A 24,395-nucleotide genomic window follows, 5' to 3' on the forward strand; every position below is an offset into this window, starting at 1 on the left:
TTAACCCTCAAAAGATCCAGCTGGGTGTTAAAATTATAGACTTCATTTTTTTTTTTTAAAGCAACAAACAATGAGAGCGATCTGAGAGGTCTTCCAACCTTAAAAACGTAACAAAAACTTAAAAAAGTCAGTTCCTCGAGTCACAGAGAATTCGAAGGGGCACAGGAATTCAAAATGTGGCAAGTAAGACAGGCCCCCGAAGATGGTGGCTCCGCAGGGCTTTGGTAACTGTCGCGGCAATAATTCCCGAAGACCGTTACAGACCGTTGGGCCCGGGGCCGTGGGGCTGCCCGGGTCGGGAGGGCCCTCCGCCCGGGACTCAGGCGCCCGCCCGCAGCGCAGATCGTACACGGGGCGGAGGAGCCGCTGCGACAGGGCCCGCGCGCTGACCTCCTGACACCCGCGGTGGTCGGGCCGGTGCGTCCCCTCCGGAGGGAGCCCGGCTCCGGGACGCGTCCCGTGCGGCCGTGACGGGAGGCCGGGGGCGCCAGGGGCGGCGGCCCGCCCGGGCGGCGGCGCGGGGTCGGGAGTCAGAAGCCGCACCGGGCCCCAGAGAAGGTGGGGCCCTCCGACGGCCCCCGCGCCGTGGGCCGCGCGGGCCTCTCGCACGCCTTGCCGCCCCGCGCGGTCGCTCCACGGCCGGCCCCGAGCCCGGGTCACCGCCAGACGCCGGGACCGCGCGGGAGCCGCCGGCAGGGAAGGTGGCCGCAGGGCGGTTGGGCGTGGCCTCCCGTAGGGGGCGGGCCCAGGGGGCGGGAAGACTCACGCAACCAGCCGTTCGGGCTGCTGATTGGCTGAGGCGCCTGCGCGGAGCCCGCAAGCGTCTCCGCCCGCCCGGCTGCTCCTCCTCTTGTCGCCGCCGCCCGGCCAGCACCGGCTCGTGAGGGGACCGCTGAGGCGCCGCCGGCCAGGCCCAGCGCGGACGACCAGAGAGAGGGAGGCGGACGGGGGACACGCTCGCTAGCTCGCTCCCGACCGCGCCCGGGCTCCCAGAGGCGGCGCGGAGCCCGGGGGGAGGAGCCGCCGCGGGCACGCCCCGCCCCCGGCCCGGGAAGACACCGCCCGCGGCCCCCCGCGCCGGCCGAGACCCGCCCTGGCCCGGCCCGGCCCGGCCCCGGCGGCATGGAGGGGCCCCGCTCCTGACGGCCGCCTGCCGCCGCCACGGCCCCCGCCCCGCCCCCGGCCCCGCCCTCCCGCCCCCGCTCTCATGTCCGCGCCTCCGTAGCCGAGGATGCTGAGGATGAAGCTGCCGCTGAAGCCGACGCACCCCGCGGAGCCGCCGCCGGAGCCTGAGGAACCCGAGGCAGACGCGCGGCCGGGCGCGAAGGCGCCTCTGCGCCGCCGCCGCGACTGCCGCCCCCCGCCGCCGCCGCCGCCGCCGCCGCCGCCGCCGCCGCCGCCTTCGGGCTCGCCGCGGGGCCCCCCGCCGCCGCCGCCGTCCCGGGGGCTCGGGCCGCCTGTTGCTGGCGGGGCGGCGGCGGGGGCGGGCATGCCGGGCGGCGGCGCGGAGCCCGCGGCGGCGGTGCTGCGCGAGCAGGAGCGGGTGTACGAGTGGTTCGGGATGGTGCTGGGCTCGGCGCAGCGCCTGGAGTTCATGTGCGGGCTGCTGGACCTGTGCAACCCGCTGGAGCTGCGCTTCCTCGGCTCGTGCTTGGAGGACCTGGCTCGCAAGGACTACCACTACCTGCGCGACTCGGAGGCCAAGGCCAACGGCCTCTCGGACCCGGGCCCGCTGGCCGACTTCCGAGAGCCCGCCGTGCGCTCGCGCCTCATCGTCTACCTGGCGCTGCTGGGCTCGGAGAACCGCGAGGCCGCCGGCCGCCTGCACCGCCTCCTGCCCCAGGTGGACGCGGTGCTCCGGAGCCTGCGCGCGGCCCGGGGCGAGGGCTCGCGGGGCGGCGCGGAGGACGAGCGCTCCGAGGACGGCGGCGGCGAGGAGGAGGACGCCGAGAAGGACGGCTCCAGCCAGGAAGGCGGCGGCGCCGCGCCCCGGCCGGGCGGCGGGCTGGGGCTCAGGGCCCAGGAGGAACTGCTGCTGCTCTTCACTATGGCCTCGCTGCACCCGGCCTTCTCTTTCCACCAGCGCGTCACCCTGAGGGAGCACCTGGAGAGGCTCCGCGCCGCGCTCCGCGGGGGCCCCGAGGACGTAGAGGCGGCGCCGGGCCACTTGGCCGGCGCCCGGGCCCAGGTAAGGCGCGCCGGCCTCCCCGCGCCCGCGCGGCGGTCCCCGCGGCCTCCGCGCCCGGCTCCCGGACGCCCTCCGGCCGGGCCGACCCCGACCCCGGCCCCCAGCCCCGGGACTGATGTGCGTTCGGCCGGGCCGTTCAGCCCACTCACTCCCCTCGCACACACACAGACAGACACGAGCACCCGCCATAACAACGCTCTGGAAGTCTCGTCCCGCCGGGGTTGCCCCGGAAGCCCGGCGCTTAGCCTGGCCCTCGGACGCGGCCTCTCGGGACCTTTCGGCTCCGGCACCTCCGTCAGGGCTGCGGAGTCCGGGACGGCCGCCGCCCAGCCGCCTGGCGCTCCGCCTGCGCGTCCCGAGGCCCAGCTCGCCCCCCGGGGGAGGCGGCCCCAGACGCGCTCCCGGCGCGCTTCGCGGTGGCCTGAGGTAAAGCGGGTCGTTGGCTCTTTTGGCTCTTGCTCAGAGAATTTGATGTTCTCAGAAAAAAAGTCAGAGGTGCGAAATGGCTCAAATCAGTTAGGTCGTCGGGCAGGTTGTCTGGGTAGGCAAACGTCCCCTCGGGCGGTTCTGGTGCCCTTTATCCCCGGCCAGTCCGGCTTCTAACGGGTTTGAGTCGTGTCTGCACGTTTGGGTCCAGGGATGTTTGTGGGGCCTTTACTGAAGGCATAAATGGTTTCTAAAAAGTTACTGAACGCCAAAATGTAGTAGATGAGACTAAAGGTAAGTCCCTTGTCGCAAACATGAAAGAAAATTTTATAAGGCCACGAAAGCAATTTAATAATCTAGGCCCAATATAAAGTCCTTGAGTATGACAATTCAGTGGAGCAAGTAGCTTTCATTTAAAAACTGTACAGTAAGTTTATTTTCGTGGTTCACGATTATTTAATAAGTATTTATTTGGATGCCATGTTTTTCAGCTTTAGGAGAGCTCCAGGATGATATATTGGAAACCGAGATATTTTTCACTCCTTGCTTGAAAGTTATTTCAGCTTGTATATCTGCTGTCATTCAGACTAAAACTGGGCATTATATCTCTCCAATGGCTCTGTGGACTCAATACCCATAGAATCAAAGGAACCTGGGAGCTGGAAAGGATTTAGTGATAATCTAGGCTGAGCCCCTCCTTTTAAAAAGGAGGCTTCGGTGAAGTGACTAACCCACTTTAGGACATACTTTATCAAACTGGGACGTAGTAATGCTAGTATCCAGAATTTGGGGGAGCATGAAATAGTCCAATGTCTATTTACATAGCATGCAACTGTGTATACTGCACTCTTCAGCCTACTTACTAAGTAATTCCAAAAAAAATCCTATGTGCCCATTATTAAGTTTAGAGAAGCAAGCCTGAGCTCCGAAGCAGTACTTACATATCTTACCCAAAAAACTCCTGTATATATTGTAAAGATAACTTTAGAGTGTAGATATAATGAAAATGGCTCATAGTGGAGCAGTTTATATTATTCCATTCTTATCCTTCCAACAAGGGTAACCGACTTCTGGTTTGAACTGCAGTGTTTTCTCCCCCTTTAAATTTTGCTTATATTGCCAGTGTTGTAAGGTGACTAGACAAGCGGAGAGATGCGTTCAGAGCACAGCAGTGAAATTTTTACGTTGACCGCGGCGTGTGGCCTTTTCTGGCCACCAGTGAGTGCCGGGAAGAGTGGACAGTGAGGCTGGGCGTGCTGCCGCGAGTTTGAGCGTATCGTTACTTCTCAGACGGTGCTTGTGTCGTGGCCGTCCGCGGGAGCGGGGGTAGATCACAGGGCACACGCCTACAGGTGACGCTGAACGCCATTTGTGGACGTCGGTGGCCTGGTGAGCGTTTCCTCTCCCGTGGTTGAGGGTTGCCGTGACAGATCACCCCGTCTTACTCGGCTGTTGCTGCCCCGCACTTCGCTTGTCAGCGGGACTCCGAGCCCCTCAGCCGTGGCCGCTTCTGGCCCTGAGGACGTGCCTGCGGGTCTTCCTGCTGCCAGGCCGCCCCGAGAGGCGGCTCGCGGGGGTCTTTGCACTTCAGCCCCGCCGCTCGCGGTCTTGGCCGCCGTTGCCTGAGGAGGGCGGGCACCCCAGAGTCCGCAGGGAGGCGCCGGGGCTCGCGCCCGAGGGCCGCGCGGGTACGCGCCGCCGAGGACCGGCGGGGGGTCGGGGGGGGGAGCGTCCGCGGGGCTGCGCCCCGCCCCTCCCCCGCCCTGCAAGATGGCGGGTGCGCGCCGCCCACGTGACCGGCGCTGGCCCCGCCCTCGGAGGTGCGCTGCGCCGCCTTGCGGGGGCGCGGGGGGTTCCCTTTGGCGTCCGCTGGGCGAGGTGGGGTCCGGGGTCCGCCAAGAGCCATGCGGAGGGTTTGCAACTTTTTAATTGCCCAGGAATAATTCTGTTTCTCTACTGTCTTAAATGTCATCCATACCATCAATAAATGGATGAAGTAAACTAGTTTTCTTTTAATTTTCTCTTAGAGTAAGAGCATACTAGCCCAGAATAGTGTTCGTGGCTCTTTCAGGATTTGTATCCAGTTCATAATATGCTGCAGTTTCTCGTTAAAATTTTAAAAACTAATGACATTTACTGGTAGAACTTGTATTTCAGTGCTAATTTTAATTCTAGTCGTATGCTTTCAAGCTGACCCAGGCTCAGCAACTGTTTCTTTAGTGGCATAAGGTGGTTACGATGTCAATAAAAGTGACAGGTCAACAAACACTACTAGAGCGTACTAAGTGGTCATTTTAGAAAAATGGAGATTTAACAAGTATATTTTTAATTTTGAAAGAAACATTTCTAGAGTTTTCCTACATGATTTGAATGTTTTCAGGGTAAATGTTACATTGGATTACAAGTTAAATATTGGCCTTGCTTTTAGGAGACTTGTGGGTGAAGCTCATGTTCGTCACAGCTGCAGTGAATTGCCAGTCACCGGCATAAAATTCAACAACTAGCCCAGTTGGTAGTAGTGAAAATTACTAACAATGTTGTAGGAAATTTGTGTGATTGATGCTGGTCAATGTTAATGAAATGAAGTACTGCATGTAGAGCATAGGTGAAAAAAGCTGGTATTAAAACGGACCCTTTACTATTAGGAACACAAGGTAAAAATGGCGTGTTAGCAACAAAAATGAGTGTGTTTTTAAATGACATACTTGATGATTAAGTTTCTGTGTCTTTGGCTGTGCCGGGTTTTTGGTGCCCCGCAGGCTTTCTGTAGTCGCATGAGCAGGGCTGCTCTCTAGTTGTGGTGCGTGGGCTTCTCGTTGTGGTGGCTTCTCTTGGGCAGAGCACACGCTCTGGGCACGAGGGCTCAGGGGTCGTGGCACGTGGGCTTAGTTGCTCCACCGCGTGTGGGATCTTCCCGGACCACAGATGGAACCCATGTCCCCTGAGTTGGCAGTCAGATGCTACCAGGGAAGTCCTTGATCAAGTATTTTTAACAGTCTTGTTGCTGTTTCATTGAAAAGATGAAAGACAGCCAGCTTCCCTATCTTTGCATACTTACTAAAGACCCTCTGTTTATGAAAATGGATCCTCTCCTTCTGGAAGTTTAGCCCCTGGTTAGTGACACAAAGATGAAAAGCACTAAAATTACTGTGGTAACAGGCATTAGTTGGCATGGCCGTGTTTCTCTGGAGATTGTTTTCCTCAAGTATTCTCAAGAGTTAATTGTTTGGCAAATAGTGCTAATGTTTGAATTAAAGATAGAAACTGAACATTTATGTTAGCATTATTATACCAGATAGCATTTAGTGTTATTTGAACTCACACACACACACACACAAAAATAAGTGACCGTGTGTCCTTTACTTTCAAAAAAAATCAGTGAAGATACTTAAGAGGGAAACTTGGCAAAATTGTTAGTTTTTCATAGCATAGGTTAATTAGATATATTGTACTTGACAAAACAATTAGTGGAGACTAATTTTAATAATACAGATAACATACTGGTAGTGTTAGGACCTAAAAAAGAAAACTCTTTTGGAAAGAGTTGTAGCATAAGTGCTCCTATCCTGGATCACGTGGCTGTGTCTGTGGCAATCACAATCCCAGTCAGAGCCCTGACCTGAGATGAGGCCGGGGAGGTTAGTGTCCACATGTCAGTTGTTGCTGTATGAGGCCCTAAAAAGATGCTTTCCAAAAATGACATTTGAAAAGAACAACTCCTCTGCTCACAGTAATAAAACCTTTATTTAATTTGTTGTCCACTGCTGGGAGATTTTACAGTGACTCGGGTCCCTGTAGCAGTGGACACTGTCTGAGAATGCTTTCTTCACTCCTATCGGAGGGATAATAATAGTACTTATGTTAGATTGCAAGGATTAAATGAATGAGTACTTGTGGAATGATGTCTAGTACATGATTTTCAATAAATGTTAGCGATTATTAATGAAAGTTGAACCTTGTTTGGAAGGTGCTGAAGAGAAGTGGGTGTAGGAAGTCGAGCTAGTCATGACTTTTATAGGAGATTTTAGGTTGGTTTGGCTGTGTCGAAGAATAAAAGCGGTTCAGTTAATAAATGCCTTCTGGGAGAGGCTTTTAGAAGATCACGAGTAAGCAGTAATTATTTTCATAGCAAATGGCAGCTATTGGGTATCCTCCCCCAGTTACTTAATTTTTCTCTGTGGTGGTTTTGTGAGGCAAAGAGAATTTGGGAAAATCTCACTCATACTGTAAGTTACTATACCATTAACTTCTCTGCAAATTAGCTAATGTAATGTATATACTTTTATTTTTTAATTTACCTTTTGTGGGATGGGGCAAAAATTATGTTTTCACTTCAGTCGCTCAGTCATGTCTCACTCTTTGCGACCCCATGGACTGCAGCATGCCAGGCTTCCCTGTCCATCACCAACTTCTGGAGCTTGCTCAAACTCATATCCATCAGTTTGGTGATGCCATCCAACCATCTCATCCTCTGTCGTCCCCTTCTCCTCCTGCCTTCAATCTTCCCCAGCATCAGGGTCTTGTCCAGTGAGTCAGTTCTTCACATCAGGTAGCCAGAGTATTGGAGCTTCAGCATCAGTCGTTCCAATGAATGTTCAGGACTGATCTCCCTGCAGCCCAAGGGACTCTCAAGAGTCTTCTCCGACACCGCAGCTCAAAAGCATCAGTTCTTTGGCGCTCAGTTTTCTTTCCAACTCTTCCATCCATACATGACCACTGGAAAAAACCATCGCTTTGACTAGACTTTGTTGCCAAAGTAATGTCTCTGCTTTTTAATATTCTGTCTAGGTTGGTCATAGCTTTTCTCCCAAGGAGCAAGCATCTTTTAATTTTATGGCTGCAGTCACCATCTGCAGTTGTAAAGGATGTCAAAGGCCTTGAAGAGTGAGAGCTATGTTTAGTAGACGCTGGACTTGGAGGCTTACGTTCCAGCTTTACCACTCGCCTTGTGATGTTAACCAGGCCACTGAAATCCCCGAGCCTCAGTCTTATCTGTGAAATGGGAACAACAACTTCTCTTTAAGGTTATGGTGTTTGCATTCAGTTCATTTCAGTTCAGTCACTCAGTCGTGTCTGACTCTTTGCAACCTCATGAACCGCAGCACGCCAGGCCTTCCTGTCCATCACCAACTCCTGGAGCTTACCCAAACTCATGTCCATTGAGTCAGTGATGCCATCCAACCCTCTCATCCTCTGTCGTCCCCTTCTCCTGCCTTCAATCTTTCCCAACATCAGGGTCTTTTCAAATGAGTCAGCTCTTCGCATCAGGTGGCCAAAATATTGGAGTTTCAGCTTCAACATCAGTCCTTCCAATAGAACACCCAGAACTGATTTCCTTTAGGATGGACTGGTTGGATCTTGCAGTCCAAGGGACTCTCAAGAGTCTTATCCAACACCCAGTTCAAAAGCATCAATTCTTCAGGGCTCAGCTTTCTTTATAGTCCAGCTCTCAAATCCATACATGACCACTGGAAAAACCATAGCCTTGACTAGACGGACCTTTGTTGACAAAGTAATGTCTCTGCTTTTTAATATGCTGTCTAGGTTGGTCATAACTTTCCTTCTAAGGAGTAAGCGTCTTTTAATTTCATGGCTGCAATCACCATCTGCAGTGATTTTGGAGCCAAAAAAAAATAAAGTCTGCCACTGTTTCCACTGTTTCCCCATCTATTTGCCATGAAGTGATGGAACCGGATGCCATGATCTTAGTTTTCTGAATATTGAGCTTTAAGCCAAATTTTTCACTCTCCTCTTTTACTTTCAGCAAGAGGCTGTTTAGTTCTTCTTCACTTTCTGCCATAAGGGTGGTGTCATCTGCATATCTGAGGTTATTGGTATTTCTCCTGGCAATCTTGATTCCAGCTTGTGCTTCATCCAGCCCAGTGTTTCTCATGATGTACTCTGCATATAAGTTAAATAATTAGGGTGACAATATACAGCCTTGATGTACTCCTTTTCCTATTTGGAACCAGTCTGTTGTTCCTTGTCCAGTTTTAGCTGTTGCTTCCTGACCTGCATACAGGTTTCTCAAGAGGCAGGTCAGGTGGTCTGGTATTCCCATCTCTTTTAGAATTTTCCGCAGTTTCTTGTGATCCACACAGTCAAAGGCTTTGGCATAGTCAATAAAGCAGAAGTAGATGTTTTTCTGGAATTCTTGCTTTTTCAATGATCCAGTGAATGTTGGCAATTTGATCTCTGGTTCCTCCGTCTTTTCTAAAACCAGCTTGAACATCTGAAAGTTCACGGTTCATGTATTGCTGAAGCCTGGCTTGGAGAATTTTGAGCGTTACTTTACTAGTGTTTGCATTAGGGAGATAAAATGATTCAAGTTGCCTTGAGCACAAATTCTTTGAGAATGATATTCAGTGCCTTTTCTTTTCCACCAAGATGCAGCTATTCAGATAGCTACATAAATTGTTTTCAGGAATAGGTTTTCTTTTTTTTCTTAATAAAAAGTCTACATGGTATAGTATAGCAAATACTATAGACTATAGTAATACAGCAAATATTCTCTATTATCATATCTCTAAATTGATTGGTGTTCCAGGAAGGTACTTAATTAAGCTGGTGTGTGAGACACATTTCAGACAGTTTTGTTAGTTCTTACGTTGTTAAGATTGATAAGCTACAGATAAGCCCAAAGGAAGCATTTCTCTGGGTCACAGATCATTAAAATATGTATTTTCCCCATATTGGATTTGGGGATGGGAATGGAGAAAATACATATTTTGAATTTGGGTTATCATGAATTCCCTTGCGAACATAATCTACTTAAATTTTTTTCACATTTAGTTAGGGTAATGTAAAGAGCTTAGACGGTAAAGAATCCTCCTGCAGTGTGGGAGACTTGGGTTCCATCCCTGGGTCAGAAAGATGCCCTGGAGAAGGGAATGGCTACCCACTCCAGTATTCTTTCCTGGAGAATTCTGTGGACAGAGGAGCCTGGTGGGCTACAGTCCATAGGGTTGTGAAGAGTCGGACAGGACTAAGCGATTAACTTTTCAAAGATGTTTTGCAGTTCTGTTAAGTTATATTAACTTAAGTTAATTTTTAAGTTATATTAACTTAATTGTTAAGTTGTGTCACAGGTTCTTGACCTCCTTGGCCAAAGCTGAAACCCCTCTCATCAGGTTTGCTTTGGAAATTAGAAACTCTCAGATCTTAGGAAGCTGTTGCCTATCCCTCCTTACAAGGCAGTTTTCTTCTGGCCTACCAGAGTGAGCACTGGGTTACATACACAAACGCACACTCACACTGACATTTAATAAGGACTGTGGGATGAGATCCGGAGAAAGCAATGGCAACCCACTCCAGTACTCTTGCCTGGAAAATCCCATGATGGAGGAGCCTGGTAGGCTGCGGTCCATGGGATCGCAAAGAGTCGGACACGACTGTGCGACTTCACTTTCACTTCACTTTAAGTTATACAATTTTTTCATTTATTTCAGAGAACAGACTGGAATCCATAAATAACTTAACTTTTTTAAAGAAACTATACATTGGCTGATTTTTAAACCTACTTAATGTTTTTGATCTTCCTGAGTAATAGTAGCTTAATTTTTTGTTTTTTTTAAGAAAAGCAAATAAAGCCTGCACCCCCTTCAAAGCAGACTGAGCTTCACTTTTATCAACTCTCTCTTCCATCATGGAGGACCATGTCTTCACAGGGCTCCTGTTCCTCACAGAGAGTGCTTTGTCACACAGTCGCCTTCGTCTGGGCTGTGTAAACAGTCGCTCCAGAAGGAGGTGCCTGGTCGGGTGTTTATGCTTCAGGTGCTGCAGCTGCTGGGCGCTCAGTAGTACTTCTTCCTGTGTTCTTCCTGTGCTCCAGAGAACACTTGGTTTAATGCCCTTCGAAATGTCTTAGTTCATTAGACATGTTTAATGCTCATCCAAGAAATAATTTGAGATTACTTTGGCAAGTTGTTTGGTCTTTCCAAGTTTCAGACTGCTCTGAATAGAATAGGGATCCCCTCACCATTTATTGCAAAGAACTGCTGTGAAGATGAACACAACAGTGTCCATGAAAACCCTTGGGTCAGTTCATCTGTGGGTGGTTCCAGGAGTGGATCGCGCAGTTTGGTTGTAGTGGATGAACAGAAATACAAAAGCTTGAAGAGAACACGGGGTGGGTTGCACAGGGTCTTGAAGGTCAGATGAAAGAAACTGGTTTGCAGTGAGAGCAGGTGAGAATTTGTATGTCTTCCTGAAACGTTCACTGTCCGTTTACATTCATATGTGTGAAAAGAAGGCATCCCTGATTTGTTTGGGGGAAAAAAAAAAAAGACATCTTCCAAACTCATCCAGTTTTCTCAGTGGTTCCATTACATTTCTGGTCACTCTGATTTGCTTGGTAACCTTAATCCTCTCTCCTTCATAAGCTGAATCCACCTTTTTCTCATCTTTGTTGATACAGTTCTCTTTGAGGACTTGATCTCCGATTCCCTTTCAGCCTTCCCACCTCTTACCTGCTGGATACCACTGCCAGACTCATCTTCCTAAAGCAGTGTTTCATCATACCACGCTTGCTCGCAGTGACGGGTGGAGCCTGGTCTCCAGTAGGTCTTGGGACTCACACGCGTCTCCCGCTCCTCCTCCTCACGTTCTGTGCTTTCAGTCAAGGCTGACTTGTGCCATCACCTCTTGCGTATTGTTGTTTGGAATTGTCCCTGTGGTAATCTTGGAAGTCTTTGCTGCCTCTGCCTTCCAATAGCCTGTATATTCTCTGTTACAAGTATGGTACTTATCCTGTGATTTTTTTTTTTCTTTCTGTTTTTTTTTAAAAAAAATTACTTTGAATTATTTTTGACTTAAAATCCAGGAGGGAAGGTCAGTCTTACAAGTTCCACAAAGGCTCATGTATCACATTTCATTTTTTGTGAAATTTTGGCCAGCATTGCATATATCATAAGTGCTCAGTCAAAATTTCCTGTCCTTAGAATATTTCAAATAGTGCTCTGAAAAATACCATTATGATTAATTACTGTAAGAGTGGCTCAGACGGTAAAGCATCTGTCTGCAATGCAGGAGACCCGGGTTCGATCCCTGGGTTGGGAAGATCCCCTGGAGAAGGAAATGACAGCCCACTCCAGCATTCTTGCCTGGAAGATCCCATGGATGGCAAAGCCTGGTAGGCTACTGTCCATGGGGTCACAAAGAGTCAGACACGACTGAGCAACTTCACTTTACTTCACTGTAAGAGTGCATCAGGCAGTGATTCTTTTTTTTCTTGGTCTTGATGAATTATCAGCTACTTTGTTATTAGCAGCCATACAGTATATGTGCACAATATAGATAGGCACAGTTGTTTTGGAAATATTACAAGGAATTGTTTGTTTAGATAGAAAGCATGGAACAGTATAGATTTGAACTGAAGCTTCAATGAGTGAATGCTGAATAGTTGTGCTTATTAATTACTCTTTCAAAATCAGGTCATGTGTTCTCTGCTCCCTAAGTTAACTAACCTTTTGTGTGTAGGGGTGGTGCATGTTGGTGCAAACCTATGGGTGATGTTTTGTTAGGGTGAAAAAAGTCACAAATTACAGGCTGTCTTCTTATTTCGGTCATTGTAGCTATTGCTGTCTAGTGCTGCTCTCCAGTCTATGATTCGCTTGAGGGGTGGTGGCAGCCTGATGGAGAATTCAAATATAGCACCTTGCTTATGGGGCTTCCCAGGTGGTACAGTGGTAAAGAATCCGCCTGTCAGTGCAGGAGACATAGGAGACCAGGTTTGACCCCTGGTTGGGAAGATCCCCAGAAGGAAACGGCAACCCACTCCAGTGTTCTTGCCTGGAGAATCCTATGGACAGAGGAGCCCAGTCCATGGAGTCACAGAGTCAGACATGACAGAGCACACACGTGATGTTGCTTATGATCTGAAAGTTAAAACTTTTTGGCCGCTCAAGTGAGCAATTTATAACCTAAGAACTGTGGAGTTTTTATGTTTCTTGTTAGGAATGTTTAAATTGGAATAGTTAAGAAACACGATGTTTCCTCAGTATAATTGATTTTTGATTTGGATATCAAACAGTTTTAAGCTGTCTGGTGGTCCTGGGAGGAACAGTGGGGTCGTGTGTGAGCCAGAGTGCTACAGTGTTTGGAGAAGACTTCCTCAGCGAAGAGGCCGTCTGCTGACAGGCTGGGGGGGCGGTGGTTTGGGGAAGGTGCCGTTTGTACTTGGTGGGGTTAAACATAGGCCTGATTCAGTGTTTCCCGACACTCATCATCACTGACCTTTCTGTCACTTGCTGTCAAGGATCCCTCGCAAGCTCTATGAGCATTTTGGTGGCGAGCACTTCCCCACTGGGGATGGAGGCTGGGGCTCAGGTAGACGTCCCTGCGGTGCCATTGGCTGTCAGGGTCTGGAGCCCAGGGTCTTCTGTGGGGAGGGTTGTGAAGGAGAGGGCGGTGCGGTTACACACGGGCTGGAAGGAGAGACACAGCCTCACCAGGTCCTTTGGGCCTCATGCCCACGGGTGTGCGCTTCTCAGCTCACCCAGAAACATTCTGGCAAAGTGGGGATTTAAAGCTCTGGGAGCTGCCAGCCCCGGGATGGAGCAGTTCCTGATTCAGCCTCCTGGTTGTTGTTCAGACTCTTAAGTCATGTCCGACTCTGCGACCCCACGGACTGTACCCCACCAGGCTCCTCTGTCCACGGGATCTCCCAGGCAAGAACATTGGATTGGGTTGCCATTTCCTCCTCCAGGGGATCTTCCCCACCCAGGGGTCAAACTTGTGTCTCTTGCGTCTCCTATCTTGGCAGGCGGATTCTTTACCACTGTGCCCAGAAACACAAAGGGCGCTTTATAAGGAAAACCTCAGGCTGTTTCCTGCGTAAAACTGCTGCCCTTGCTTCTTTCCTCCTCCACTCCTTGCCTCCCTGGTCAGCTTCCGCATCAGCGTTCTTCATGCTAGTTTTTCCCCGGTCGTGCATCCTGCAAGTTCAGTTCTCTAGAGAAGACAATGACATCGACAAGTTTAATGTTGGGTTTTTGTTTTTTGTAATAGATTCAGAGTTCGCGTTAACACATAAAGTTGCAGTGAGTCAGGTTTCCCCCTTCCATCCTATTCGACCACCCAGCTCCAGCCACTCCCGCTGCGGTCACACAGGTGCCGTGCTCAGCTCACCCAGGGCGTCGGGAGGCAGGTCTGGGCTGTGGGCTGCAGTGGCCGGGTGTGAACACTGGTTGGTGCATAGCTTAGTCCTTCCCCCACTTTTAGTGACTAGAGTGCATTTACCCACACTTTTAACATAGTGAATCTGCCACACTTGTCTTGCTGAATCATCTTTTTCACACATTTCTAGTTAAACAGTAAGTTACATAGGAAGGGAGTCCACAGTCATAGCAGAAATCATGGCATACTGTTTCTAAGCTGCTGACTCACTGGTCTCCCTCCCTTCTGCACTGTTGGGTCGGTTTTGTTCTTTGCAGCATAACTTTAATACATTTGGCATCCACACTTCTCTCACACCAGAACTTAGCCTTTATCAGATGCGATAGGTTGATTCAGGGCTGTACTTTGGGTTGGGTTACACTGTTTTCACTGAGGAAAGATGAGACAGATGTCTGCCTTTTCCCCCACATCCTCTCAATTGAAGAGACAGACAGTAAATAGTTTCTAACTTCGCCTCAGCCTCTTCCCTCTTCTACCAAAATAGATGAAATTTGACATCCCAGTCGTGTTTCTAATAGTGAATCATTTTCTGACATTCAAAGAAAGACTTTCTTTGAATCTTGCTTAGATAATAGCATATACTTAAGGTACAACCCTGGTTATTTAAAGAGAATTTACAATGTAGAACTGTAACAGATTACCTCCAAACTTAATGACTTAAAGCAACGACCATTTTTTTCTTAATATTATGTCTCATAATTTTGTGGGCCAGGAATTCAGACAGGGAGCTAACAGCAAGAGCGACTTGTGTCTGCTACAGAATGTCTGGACACACAGCTGGAGGCTGCGGGCATCTCTCGCCTTCCTTCTCTCTGCATGTCTCTGGCGCAGCGTCCCCGGGGAACCACTGTTCCTACAAGCTAGCCCAGGGGTCCCAGAGCAAGTGTTCCCAGAGGCTCAGCGGCAAGGCTTCTTATGACCCATCTCAGCCATTCCAGAACGTCTCTCCATCCCATTCTCCTAGTTAGGCCTGTCTCTGAAGTCGGTCAAGATCCATTGGCTGGGGAATTATACCCACTTTTCAGCAGGAGGAGTAGGCACAGTATTTTTGGCTGTCTTTACCACAAAAACTTCATAGGGTGTTGTTGTCATATACTGATGTTAAATTCTCAGTCTGATTTGATGAGTGTAAAAATTTGACATGAGTAAGTTTAGTATAAAAACAATTTCTGCCTTTTTTTTTTTGCCATTCTTAGAATGTCTTGGTATTTTAAGATGTATAGTCTGCATCAAAGGACGAGAGAAAACGTATAGAACATTGGTAGATGTGCTGGGATAAAGTGACCGGAGACCTGCGTGATCTTTGCTCTAATGACATGTTCTCAGAGAAGGGTCTTTTTGGAACTGCCCAGTCAACTTGACTGTTTCATAGACTTTTCTCACATTTAAGAGATCTCCAGTAATTGTGATGGATCTGCATGTGTAAAAGTGAAGTCTGAGCAATCTTTTAGAATAACTGAGATATGTTACATGACATGTGGATTTGAGTTAACCAGTAGCACGCCACAGGTCAGAAGAAGCTTTCAGAACCCAAATGAGCCACCTCCGTAGGAAGGAGAAGGGCGCATGCGTACCAGGGTTCTTTTTGTTCCTGCGCGTATTTTTGCAGCTTAGGGTTTTTAAACTTTGTCATCTTCTTCTAAGCAGAGAAAAATACTCCCGTTTTCCACTTGGTCCTGACCCTTTTTCTAAAATGCTGATTCTGGTGTGTCATCTGCGTTGCATTGGCATGGGAATCTGAACCTGATAGAGAACGTGGGCACTATTCCTTCCTGCAGGATCCCGTTAAACCAGTGGTTCTCAGGTTTGATGGCACCTTTCCCTGCAGCCAGTAAAGCACGCGTGCTGGGGAGAGGAGACAGCAGAGCCAACAGCAGTTCCTGCTGGGCCGGGAAGCCCCGTGATGCTGAGCTCTAGCTCCTGAGACGTTAGATTCAATTTTGGTTAAATTAATAAAATTAAAAATTTTCTAGTTTCTAAAATGTAGCCTAAATGACTGTATAGCAGTGATACATGCTAGAACTCAGTGTTGGGAGGAGGGGCAGAAAGCTTAATTAGTAGATATTTCATGGGTCGATGAACTTCGGTCCTTGAATAGAAATTCAGATTCCATTTTTCTGCCTATGTTATTAAACTAGGAGGCTTTTGACTTGGTTGTTAAATTGTGTTCTTCAAAGTAACTTCAGACTTTAAAAATGATTCCATACAGCTATTTCGGTACAACATTTATGGAGGCAATGTGATAGAACTATTTTTAATTTTTTTTATCGTGGTGAAATATATATGCGTCCTAAGTCACTTCAGTCGTGTCCAACTCTGCGACCCTTTGAACTGCAGTCTGCCAGGCTTCTCTGTCCATGGGATTCTCTAGGCAAGGATACTGGAGTGGTTGACATGTCCTCCCCCAGGGGATCTTCCCAACTCAGGGTTCAAACCCAAGTCTCCTGCATCAGTAGGCAGGTTCTTTACTACTATATATAACAAAGTGTGCTGTTTTCACGTTTTTTTGAGTATACAGTTCAGCGGCAATCACATTGTTGTGCAACCATTGCCACCATCTGTCTCTGGAGCATTTCTTTTATCCCAAGCGGAGACTGTGTCCATTCAGCCACTACTCCCATCCCCGTCTCTCTGAAGCCCCTGCTTAGAACTACCGTCCTGTCTCCGTGAATTTGACTGCTCAAGGGCACTTCATATAAGTGGAATCATACAGAATCTGCCCTTTTGTGCCTGGCTTATTTCACTTAGCATAATGCCCTCAAGATTCATTCATGTGTCAGTTTTGTGCCTTCTTAAGGCTGAGTAATACTCAGTTGTACGTATATCTCATTTTGTTTATCTGTTCATCCGTGGACTTTTGAATAGTCCACCTTTCGGCTGCAGTGAACACTGGAGTACTAACTACCTGCTTGGATGTCTGCTTTCCGTTCTTTTGGGTATATGGCTAGGAGTGGAATTGCTGGATCATATGATAATTTTATTTTATTTTATAGTAACTTTTACTGTGGCTGCACTGTATACACTCCTACCAGCAAGGCACAAGGGCTCCAATTTCTCCCCATCTTCACCAATACTTCTTGTCTGTTTTTTGGATAATAGCCTTTCTGATGGGTATAAAGTGGTATCTGATTGTAGCTTTGCTTTGCACTTCCCTAATGAAGACTGTTCTTTCTTGTATAGTTTTGCATTCATTTATTTCTAATGGTGAGTTATTTTTAATTTATGAACCACATATGAATAATATGGAATATACTCTTAAGAATTGGTTGACCCATTCAGCTAAACTTCCAATTAACTCAAGTATTTAAGAGGATTATAGTGCTTTATTTATATTGATTTTTGAAGTATTTATAGCAGTTTTAGGCCAATGCGGTTGTATTACTTTGTAGTAAATGATTATATGGTTTGGGTTGGAAAATACATGATTTTGTTCTTAGAAGAATTCCTATGTCCGCCTTTTTTTATTCAGTAACATTGAAAGTTGGTGAAAAGCCATTCAGACGTTGGGTGTTGGTTTAAGAGGGCGATGCTCCCCTTCGTCTGAAGTGTCCCTGTAGACGGTCTGTATGTCCTGGGGCTTCTAGAGGACGGCACGCCGTGAGGCTGAAGCTGAGCTCCTAAGGGTGTCTGTTACGATGCCTCACTCCTGGGACTAGAGCTGTCAACTGACAGCCCAGGAGGCAGGGCCAGACTAGAGAACAAGATATTTTAAATTAGAATTCTTGGAAAGTTTAAGGTCTTCTGTTTACTTCAATTTTTTTATACAATTAAAAAATTAATGTGTATTATTTATTGCAGATTTTGTAATATTATAATTAGCTCCTGTAACTGAGATAATTTTAGTCTGAATAGTGTTTTGAGATTCTGAACATGAAGGGGAGGATAAGGTATGAATTCTGATATAAATCTGTTATAAAGCTATTTTTTTGGCCAACCCAATCCATGATGGTGTTTGAATTCTGAGAGCCATGTGTCAGATTGACAAGCTCTTCATGACTCCAAGTAGCATTTCTAGGGATAAAACGTACTCTAGTTCACTAATGGCAGAGCACCTAGTTGATATTAGATGATTTAGCATTAATAGTAAATTCATTGTCCACACACATTCTTGTTTAGATTTGTGTTGATGATAACCTTAAAAATTTTTTTTCCTAACAAAGCGTCTTGTTAGACTACTAAGACCAAGCAGTGAATAAAAATTGTGTAAAAACATAAAAAATACAGATGCCCTTACATCTGGGGAATAGCATAAAGGGCACCATCTTTTTATATGTGATCATGGTTCACTTGGGTAAGGAATTGACATCATTGGCAATTCTGAATAGCAGTATGCTGTGTGTCCCCCAAAAACTGGGACAATAAATAATTGATAGAATATTGCCGTTAAATGAAGATAAATATTGCTATCTCTTTCCTGCTCTGGCACTGTGCCTTTCTGCTCTTAATGTATAATCACCTATGTTATCTCTAAAATTGCTGTTGAAATTACTGCTGTTAAAAGTATCGCTTGAATCTAGCTTAGTTTTGTGGCATTCATTGTTCTTAGTCTCAGACGCAGATTAACCTGTGCCCCCTCTCTCCTCTAGAATGACTCTTCTTACGGTGATTATATGCAAAGTAACGAGGCCAGTTTAATAGAACAAGCCCCAGTACCTCATGATGGACTTACTGTGGCACCTCACAGAACCCAGCGAGAAGGTATGTTGTATTTTTCCTAAACTTTAAACTGTCTGTACGCAAGAAGATTGCAGAGTGCTGCTGACACTGGCTAACTCGCCCCCTTGCTCCTTTGTGGAGTACAGAAGTCTGTGGGTCCTGGTTTGGCTCAAATCCTGGGCCTCTCGCTTCCTTGAGTCTGCGTATGGGCTCCAACTCCTCTGTCCCAGCCCGCACTTAACTCGGTTCTGCCTTGTGGTCCCTTGTCTTAAATCCGGCTGCATACTTCTGGAGGGCAAAGACTTGAACCTCCCCCCGAAGTATTAGTACAGTGCTTTAGCAGTAGAATGTGCTCAAGGTCTGCTGAAAAAGTTCATTTTACTGAAGTGCACTGTAAGAGAGGAGAGATTTCTTACAAGCACATGCTTCCTACAGTGATGCAGTTTTCAAGAGGTCTGGGTGGGGGCGTGAAAGGACATTGCCCCTCGAAGAGAAACGGGTTCACACGTTCTCTTCCCTTTACATCTGGGGGTCCGTTAACCTGCTGAGGGAAAATTTGGAAAGGGTGAAGGATATGTGGTGAGCATCACACTCAGTTATAACAGCTTTGAATTGATGTCATTCTGTTTCCTTTTAGTTTCGATAATAATCCTTTTCATGTAGTGCATTTTTCTTCACAGAGGAAAAATAGGTGTGAATGTTTAAGGTTTAGAAAGCGTTTACATAATTACTGCTTGTGTTCAAGATTACTGAACCTTGAAGAGTAATCTGGGACCCTGCATGGTCTGCTTCAGCCAGGCTCAGTGAGTCTGCAGTCACCTGAAGCAGAGTTTGGGTTTACAGTGAGGTCTGTTGTGGGTTTTTTGGGTTTTTTTTTTAAGATAGTTAAAAAGAAAATAAAAAGACTGCATCAAAATTGTAATAATTAACTGTAAGATGGTACTTATAGATGGTTCTTCCTGTTGTCTTTCACTTTTAAACAAATGTCCATAGTCCATGCTTTGCAGTTGTTTAATTTGAGAGTTGCAGGGCCTCCCATTATCAGCCGTTGTTCACCCTGTGCCCTCTGTCTTCCTCATCTCGATTCGGATAGATCACAGCAGGAAGAATGTGAAGTCGAGGCTGAAGCCATAGGCATGTTCTGTACCCACACTGCCCCTGTGGTCCCTTCTCTCAGCCTGTTTTCAGAAGTAGAGCTGCTTCATGTTTCAGAACATTGATTAGTTCACATTGTTTTTATCTAATAGCACCATCCTTCACGTAATTGAATAGAGCAGCTTTTGGAAACAGCAGGCCCCCTCCCCTCCTCCGGCCTTCATCATGCACAGCAGTTCTGAGCCACTGCAGGCTGCTCACCCCACCTGGCGTCTGCGGTTGTTCCGTCTCCATCCTCAACGTTCTCATCCACTGAGGGAAACTGGCCCAGAAGCAGGCCACCAAACACTAGACACTTGGAAAGTTAACACAAAACTTGGGTAATGGTGTCTCCTAATGTCTGTTTACCAGCAGATTTCTGTAATCTTACGATTCCTGCTTTCTCAGTGCCCACCTTCTGTGATCTATAGCAGTCTTACTTCTTCCTGCACATTTTTGTTCCTTTGTATATTCTAACTTCACCTGTTTTAGCTTCTTCCTTTAGGGCAAAGTGAGTCTTTCCCTTTTCTTTTCCATCTCCTGCCCCCTGTGACTTGAGCAGTGACCTTGTGTTGAGTCACTTTCCTAACTTCTTCCCTGTGACCTTTATCATCTTCATGACCATTTCTTCTACTTATACCCTGAGCAACAAAATTTTTTTTTCCTTAAGTCCTTATATTATGCTTAGTAGACTGGCTCTTTTCACTTGGTAAAGAAATTTACTTCCTAAGGTGGTAACTTCTAGTGAACGATGTATGAAATGAGGACTTTGGGGATTTGCACTTTTGCTTACTTCATGAGTGAGCTGATCATCTTATCTAGTTCAATTCAGTGTAATTGTTCTTAAGCCACCAGTGTAATTTATGACCACTATTGTATAATAAATCATGAGAAGTTTTACTACAGTGAACCATCATAATTCATTATAATGTTTGTGTTACCATTGTATGATATTAAGGGTCACACTTGAGGGAAACAGTTTTTAAATTCGGAATTGGAAAGAAGTCTTTATCACTTTCCTATTACTTTTGAAGAGTTCCCCCATTTAAAAATTTTTTAGTTTATACCTAATCTGCCTAAATAACTGAACGACTCTAAAGTGCTGTCTTTGTGGTAATTTGAATTAGCAGTTTTGAAGATTCCTCTAGATAAGCAATCTTCACTGCAGGCACCTCTTACTAGTTATCTTGAGTGCTTAGCAGAGTGCTTGTAACGACTTCAGGCACTCAGCATACTCGCAGAAAGAAATTACTTGATGGATGGACAGCACATTGCTGTGCTTCTGGGTTTTTTGGTTTTATTCCATGATTAAGGCTAGTAGTAAAGATGAAGATAAATAGCTTAACCGTTTGGCTGTGTCAGGTTGAATTAACTGAAATGTGTATCTAGTCTCGGTAGAACAAGTCAGCATGTTTTCTTTCTTTCAGCTGTACACATTGAGAAGATAATGTTGAAAGGAGTCCAGAGAAAAAGGGCTGACAAATATTGGGAGTACACCTTCAAAGTAAGCTACTCTCACCCAAAAAAGATACCTCACACTGTGTTCAATGATCTTTTGGAAGGAATGAAAATTGATCTTTGGAAAAACTAAATGGCAGGTTTGCTAACTTAAGAAAAGCTGTACACATGTCTGTGTTTGTCTTAATTAAGGGAATGTGCTGTTTTCAGTATATGCTGCATGGTTTGCCTAGTTTTTAAAAAAAATGTATCACATTAAGATTACTCTAACAGTTTTATTAAAAAGAAATAAGAGCCTTAGATTTAAGACATAAGAAAAACTTTAGAAAGTGAAAGTAAACACTCAGCAGTATTGTGAAACGTCGGGATGACAGGCGTCCTCCTTCGTGGCATCTTCTCTCGGGCGTGTCTCCTCTTGCTCCGAGGCTGCTATTTCCTGGCTCTCGTTGCCTAGTCTGCTCTCGGGTTGTGCTGCTGTCCTTCTGTCCGTCACACACTGTCTGCCTGAGCACAGAGCCCGGCACTGTCCGTCCCTGCGGCTCCTCTTTGCCTGCGTCCTGTGCTGTGGACCCGGGGCCGCACCGTCCAGCCCTGCTCTTCAGACGGGGCCGCCTGCGCCCTGGAGCTGCAGGGAGGAGGCCGTCTCTGTGCGTCCGGCCCTCACTTCCTTCTGGAGGAGCTGCCCGCCAGACGTCAGCGATCCTGCCTCTGGAGGTCATTTCTGATCCTCCAGCAGAAGGTCTTTTCCTTCATCCCGGGTGTACTGCCATCATCCCTTTCCCAGGTTCTTGTACTTGGGTTACATGGTATTTCTTTCCAGAAGGCTGTCATCTCCGAGAGAGCAGGAATCATCATCCTCTGCATCTCACTGTGTCTGACTTGCCTGGTTTTGTTGAATAAGTTTTGGGACTGGCTTCTGCCTTCTGTAAAGTATCCTCAGTTTTCAAATTTTAAGTCCTCATCTCCACATCTCATCTACATTTGTAACATTTGATGCCAGCCATTCTGCGCTCTTCACTCAGCTAGTCCAGCTCTCCTTTCATTGCTGGAGCTCTTAGCTCATTCCTTCCTCAAGGTCTTCGTGTTCTCTGGCTCTGAACCATCTATCTGCCAGCAGACTTAGACCCCAGACCAGATTGAAGACCCCCCCCAGGTCATTCTTGGCACCTGTCTCCTGTGCTTCTCACAGCCCCTGCTCCGTGCCCAGTGCACTGTCTTTGGAGCCCTGATCACTGACGGAACTCTCTCTGTTCATGGGCTCCGTTCTGACTCCTGCGCTGGGCTCTGACCTCAGCCCGCAGAGACTTTGCTGTCTTGTCCCCTCCGTATCCTTTCATAAGAACAGTGTCTGACACAAGTAGCTGCTCAACGACCATTTGAATAATTAGAAGTCATTTAAAAGTTGTGCCCCGTTAATAAGGATATTTGTTTGAGGGTTGCTGGGTAAAATTTTGAATGTATTGTTAAGTATTTGGTTAATTGTGACGTGAGTAGTTGGTAAGGCTTATGTGTTACATAGTTCAAGTATTTACTCAGCTTAGATAATTGTAAAGTAGAAATTATTAGTGGGCCACCATTGAGTCCACTGAATTAAAAGTATCCAAGAAGTAGGTGGGTAATCGATTTTAGTTCTGGCTCTTCTGCTTGCTTACAGTTTGAATCTGTCAGTTAGCCTTTTTGAGTTTTAGTTTCTCCATCTGCAAATGGAAACAGTCATATCTGCCTCATCCACCTTAATAGGACTCTAAAGCATTAAGATAAAGTTGATGAAATCTTTTCCTAAACTATAAATTCCCATAAAAGTACAATGCAGTACTACCAAAGAGGGACAGTGAACCCTGTATTTCTCTTAAGAATGTGTATTTAATAAGTTTCAGGAGATAGAATTTTTCTTTTTCTTGGGCCTTAGATCTGTACTTTCCAAGTGTCATTTTAGAGTCCTACAACTTCTCCAAAAGGAATGTAAGACATTTTCCTTTCTGAAAAATTACTAAAATGTAGTCACATTTTTAGAAGACAGCTTGTTTTGAAAACCATGCAATTTGAAAGAAGTTACTAAAATTTTTAATTAACATGTCAATATACAGTTAATTTTAACAATTTTGAAGAAATTATGATAACAGATTAACTTTATATTTCTAATTTGTTGATCTTGATAAAGTTTAAGTAAGGTCATCTGTTTTACACATGGCTTTTTTCCAGTCAGTTCTTGCCTAAGAAATAACTGTATAGTATGTGTTGTTTTTTTTTTTCTTTTTAAATCAGGTAAATTGGTCTGATCTTTCAGTCACAACAGTAACCAAAACCCACCAAGAACTACAGGAATTTCTACTGAAGGTAAAAATATAGATTTTATTGTTAAAATGATTTTGATATAATACGCAGAATCCAAAAGTAGCACCAAAGTAAACACCAGGAATATTAAAACATGTATATAGAGGTTGGCTGATGACTCTTCATGAACATTAGCTGTAGAAAATGTCATATTATTCTAAGCATAGATTTTCTTACTTTATATTGCCAATATAAGGAATTGAAGGCTTTCCACATTGGAAAAAAAAAAGGAACCTTATTATTCCTAACTTCTTGCTGAGATGTATGTTGGTGGTGGCTGTGTGCCCAGCACCCAACAAGATCTCTCCTCTGGGTTTCCTAAGCTTTGACTGTTCTTTTTCATGATAGATTTCATTTTTTAGTCACACAACTTCTCTAAAACCTTAGATTTAAAAAAAAAATGTATCTATATATATAATTATAAGTCCCAAATAGATAACTTATCCTTAAGAATCATAGTAATTATTGACCCCCCCTTTAGCCAACATTTGAATATAGTGGGTTTTTTTGGTAAGACCAGTGCCTTGTCAAGTTATATGAAATAAGTGGCAAGATAGTGTACTTCTAGGAACAAATTTCCTATTATAAAATATCCTTTCAAGTTTACCATATGTCTTTTTTTTCCTGTTTACCTTCCTTTTAAAATCATCTGCAAAATGTAAGAGTAAACACTGTCCCCTTTGCAGCCTGTGCTCACTAACACTCTAACTTTTGTGGAGGCTGGTGGACGGCACTTGGAGTTTGCTGAAATGTGCACGAGTGCGGTCTGGCCTTGCAGTCCCTTTCCCCGTGTCAGTGGCCACCCCGGGGCCCGCGCCCTGCCCCCCCACCCCCGCTTGCCGGCAGCGTGTCCGGCACCTGTGTTGTCCCTGCCCCCCAGCAGGCAGCCCCATGAGGCCAGGTGCAGCTTTCTTCCTCTGTGCTGTAGCCGCAGCACCAGACACAGTCCTTAGGACACAGAGTTTGAACTGTGTGTGACCGCACGCATGAAAGAACTCATGAGGAGAGTTACGAAAACTAAATT

General features: G+C 46.5%; 1 protein-coding gene and 1 long non-coding RNA gene across 5 annotated transcripts in view; both read left to right on the top strand.

Moving 5' to 3' along the window:
• Positions 1-1,221: 1,221 nt before the first annotated feature.
• Positions 1,222-24,395, top strand: part of ZCCHC2 (zinc finger CCHC-type containing 2) — a 46,335-nt gene continuing 23,161 nt past the window's right edge. For 2 of the 4 annotated variants that reach the window (XM_081562278.1, XM_081562279.1), the window contains exons 1-4: positions 1,222-2,188; positions 18,376-18,487; positions 21,007-21,083; positions 23,303-23,374. In XM_081562278.1, the coding sequence (XP_081418404.1) occupies positions 1,232-2,188; positions 18,376-18,487; positions 21,007-21,083; positions 23,303-23,374 (1,218 nt within the window). In that variant the 5' untranslated portion in view covers positions 1,222-1,231. Of the gene's footprint in view, positions 2,615-18,375; positions 18,488-21,006; positions 21,084-23,302; positions 23,375-24,395 lie in introns of all 4 variants that reach the window. The other 2 variants (XM_081562275.1, XM_081562276.1) reach the window with 1 other exon arrangement.
• Positions 5,738-18,008, top strand: LOC145534542 (uncharacterized). Its single transcript, XR_014074735.1, has 2 exons — positions 5,738-7,850; positions 16,216-18,008. It is a non-coding gene; the product is annotated as an uncharacterized LOC145534542 (long non-coding RNA).

Source organism: Giraffa tippelskirchi, chromosome 14 (genome assembly GCF_054371585.1).
Source record: "Giraffa tippelskirchi isolate mGirTip1 chromosome 14, T2T-mGirTip1v1.2.pri, whole genome shotgun sequence".
NCBI classification, from domain to species: Eukaryota; Metazoa; Chordata; class Mammalia; order Artiodactyla; family Giraffidae; genus Giraffa; species Giraffa tippelskirchi.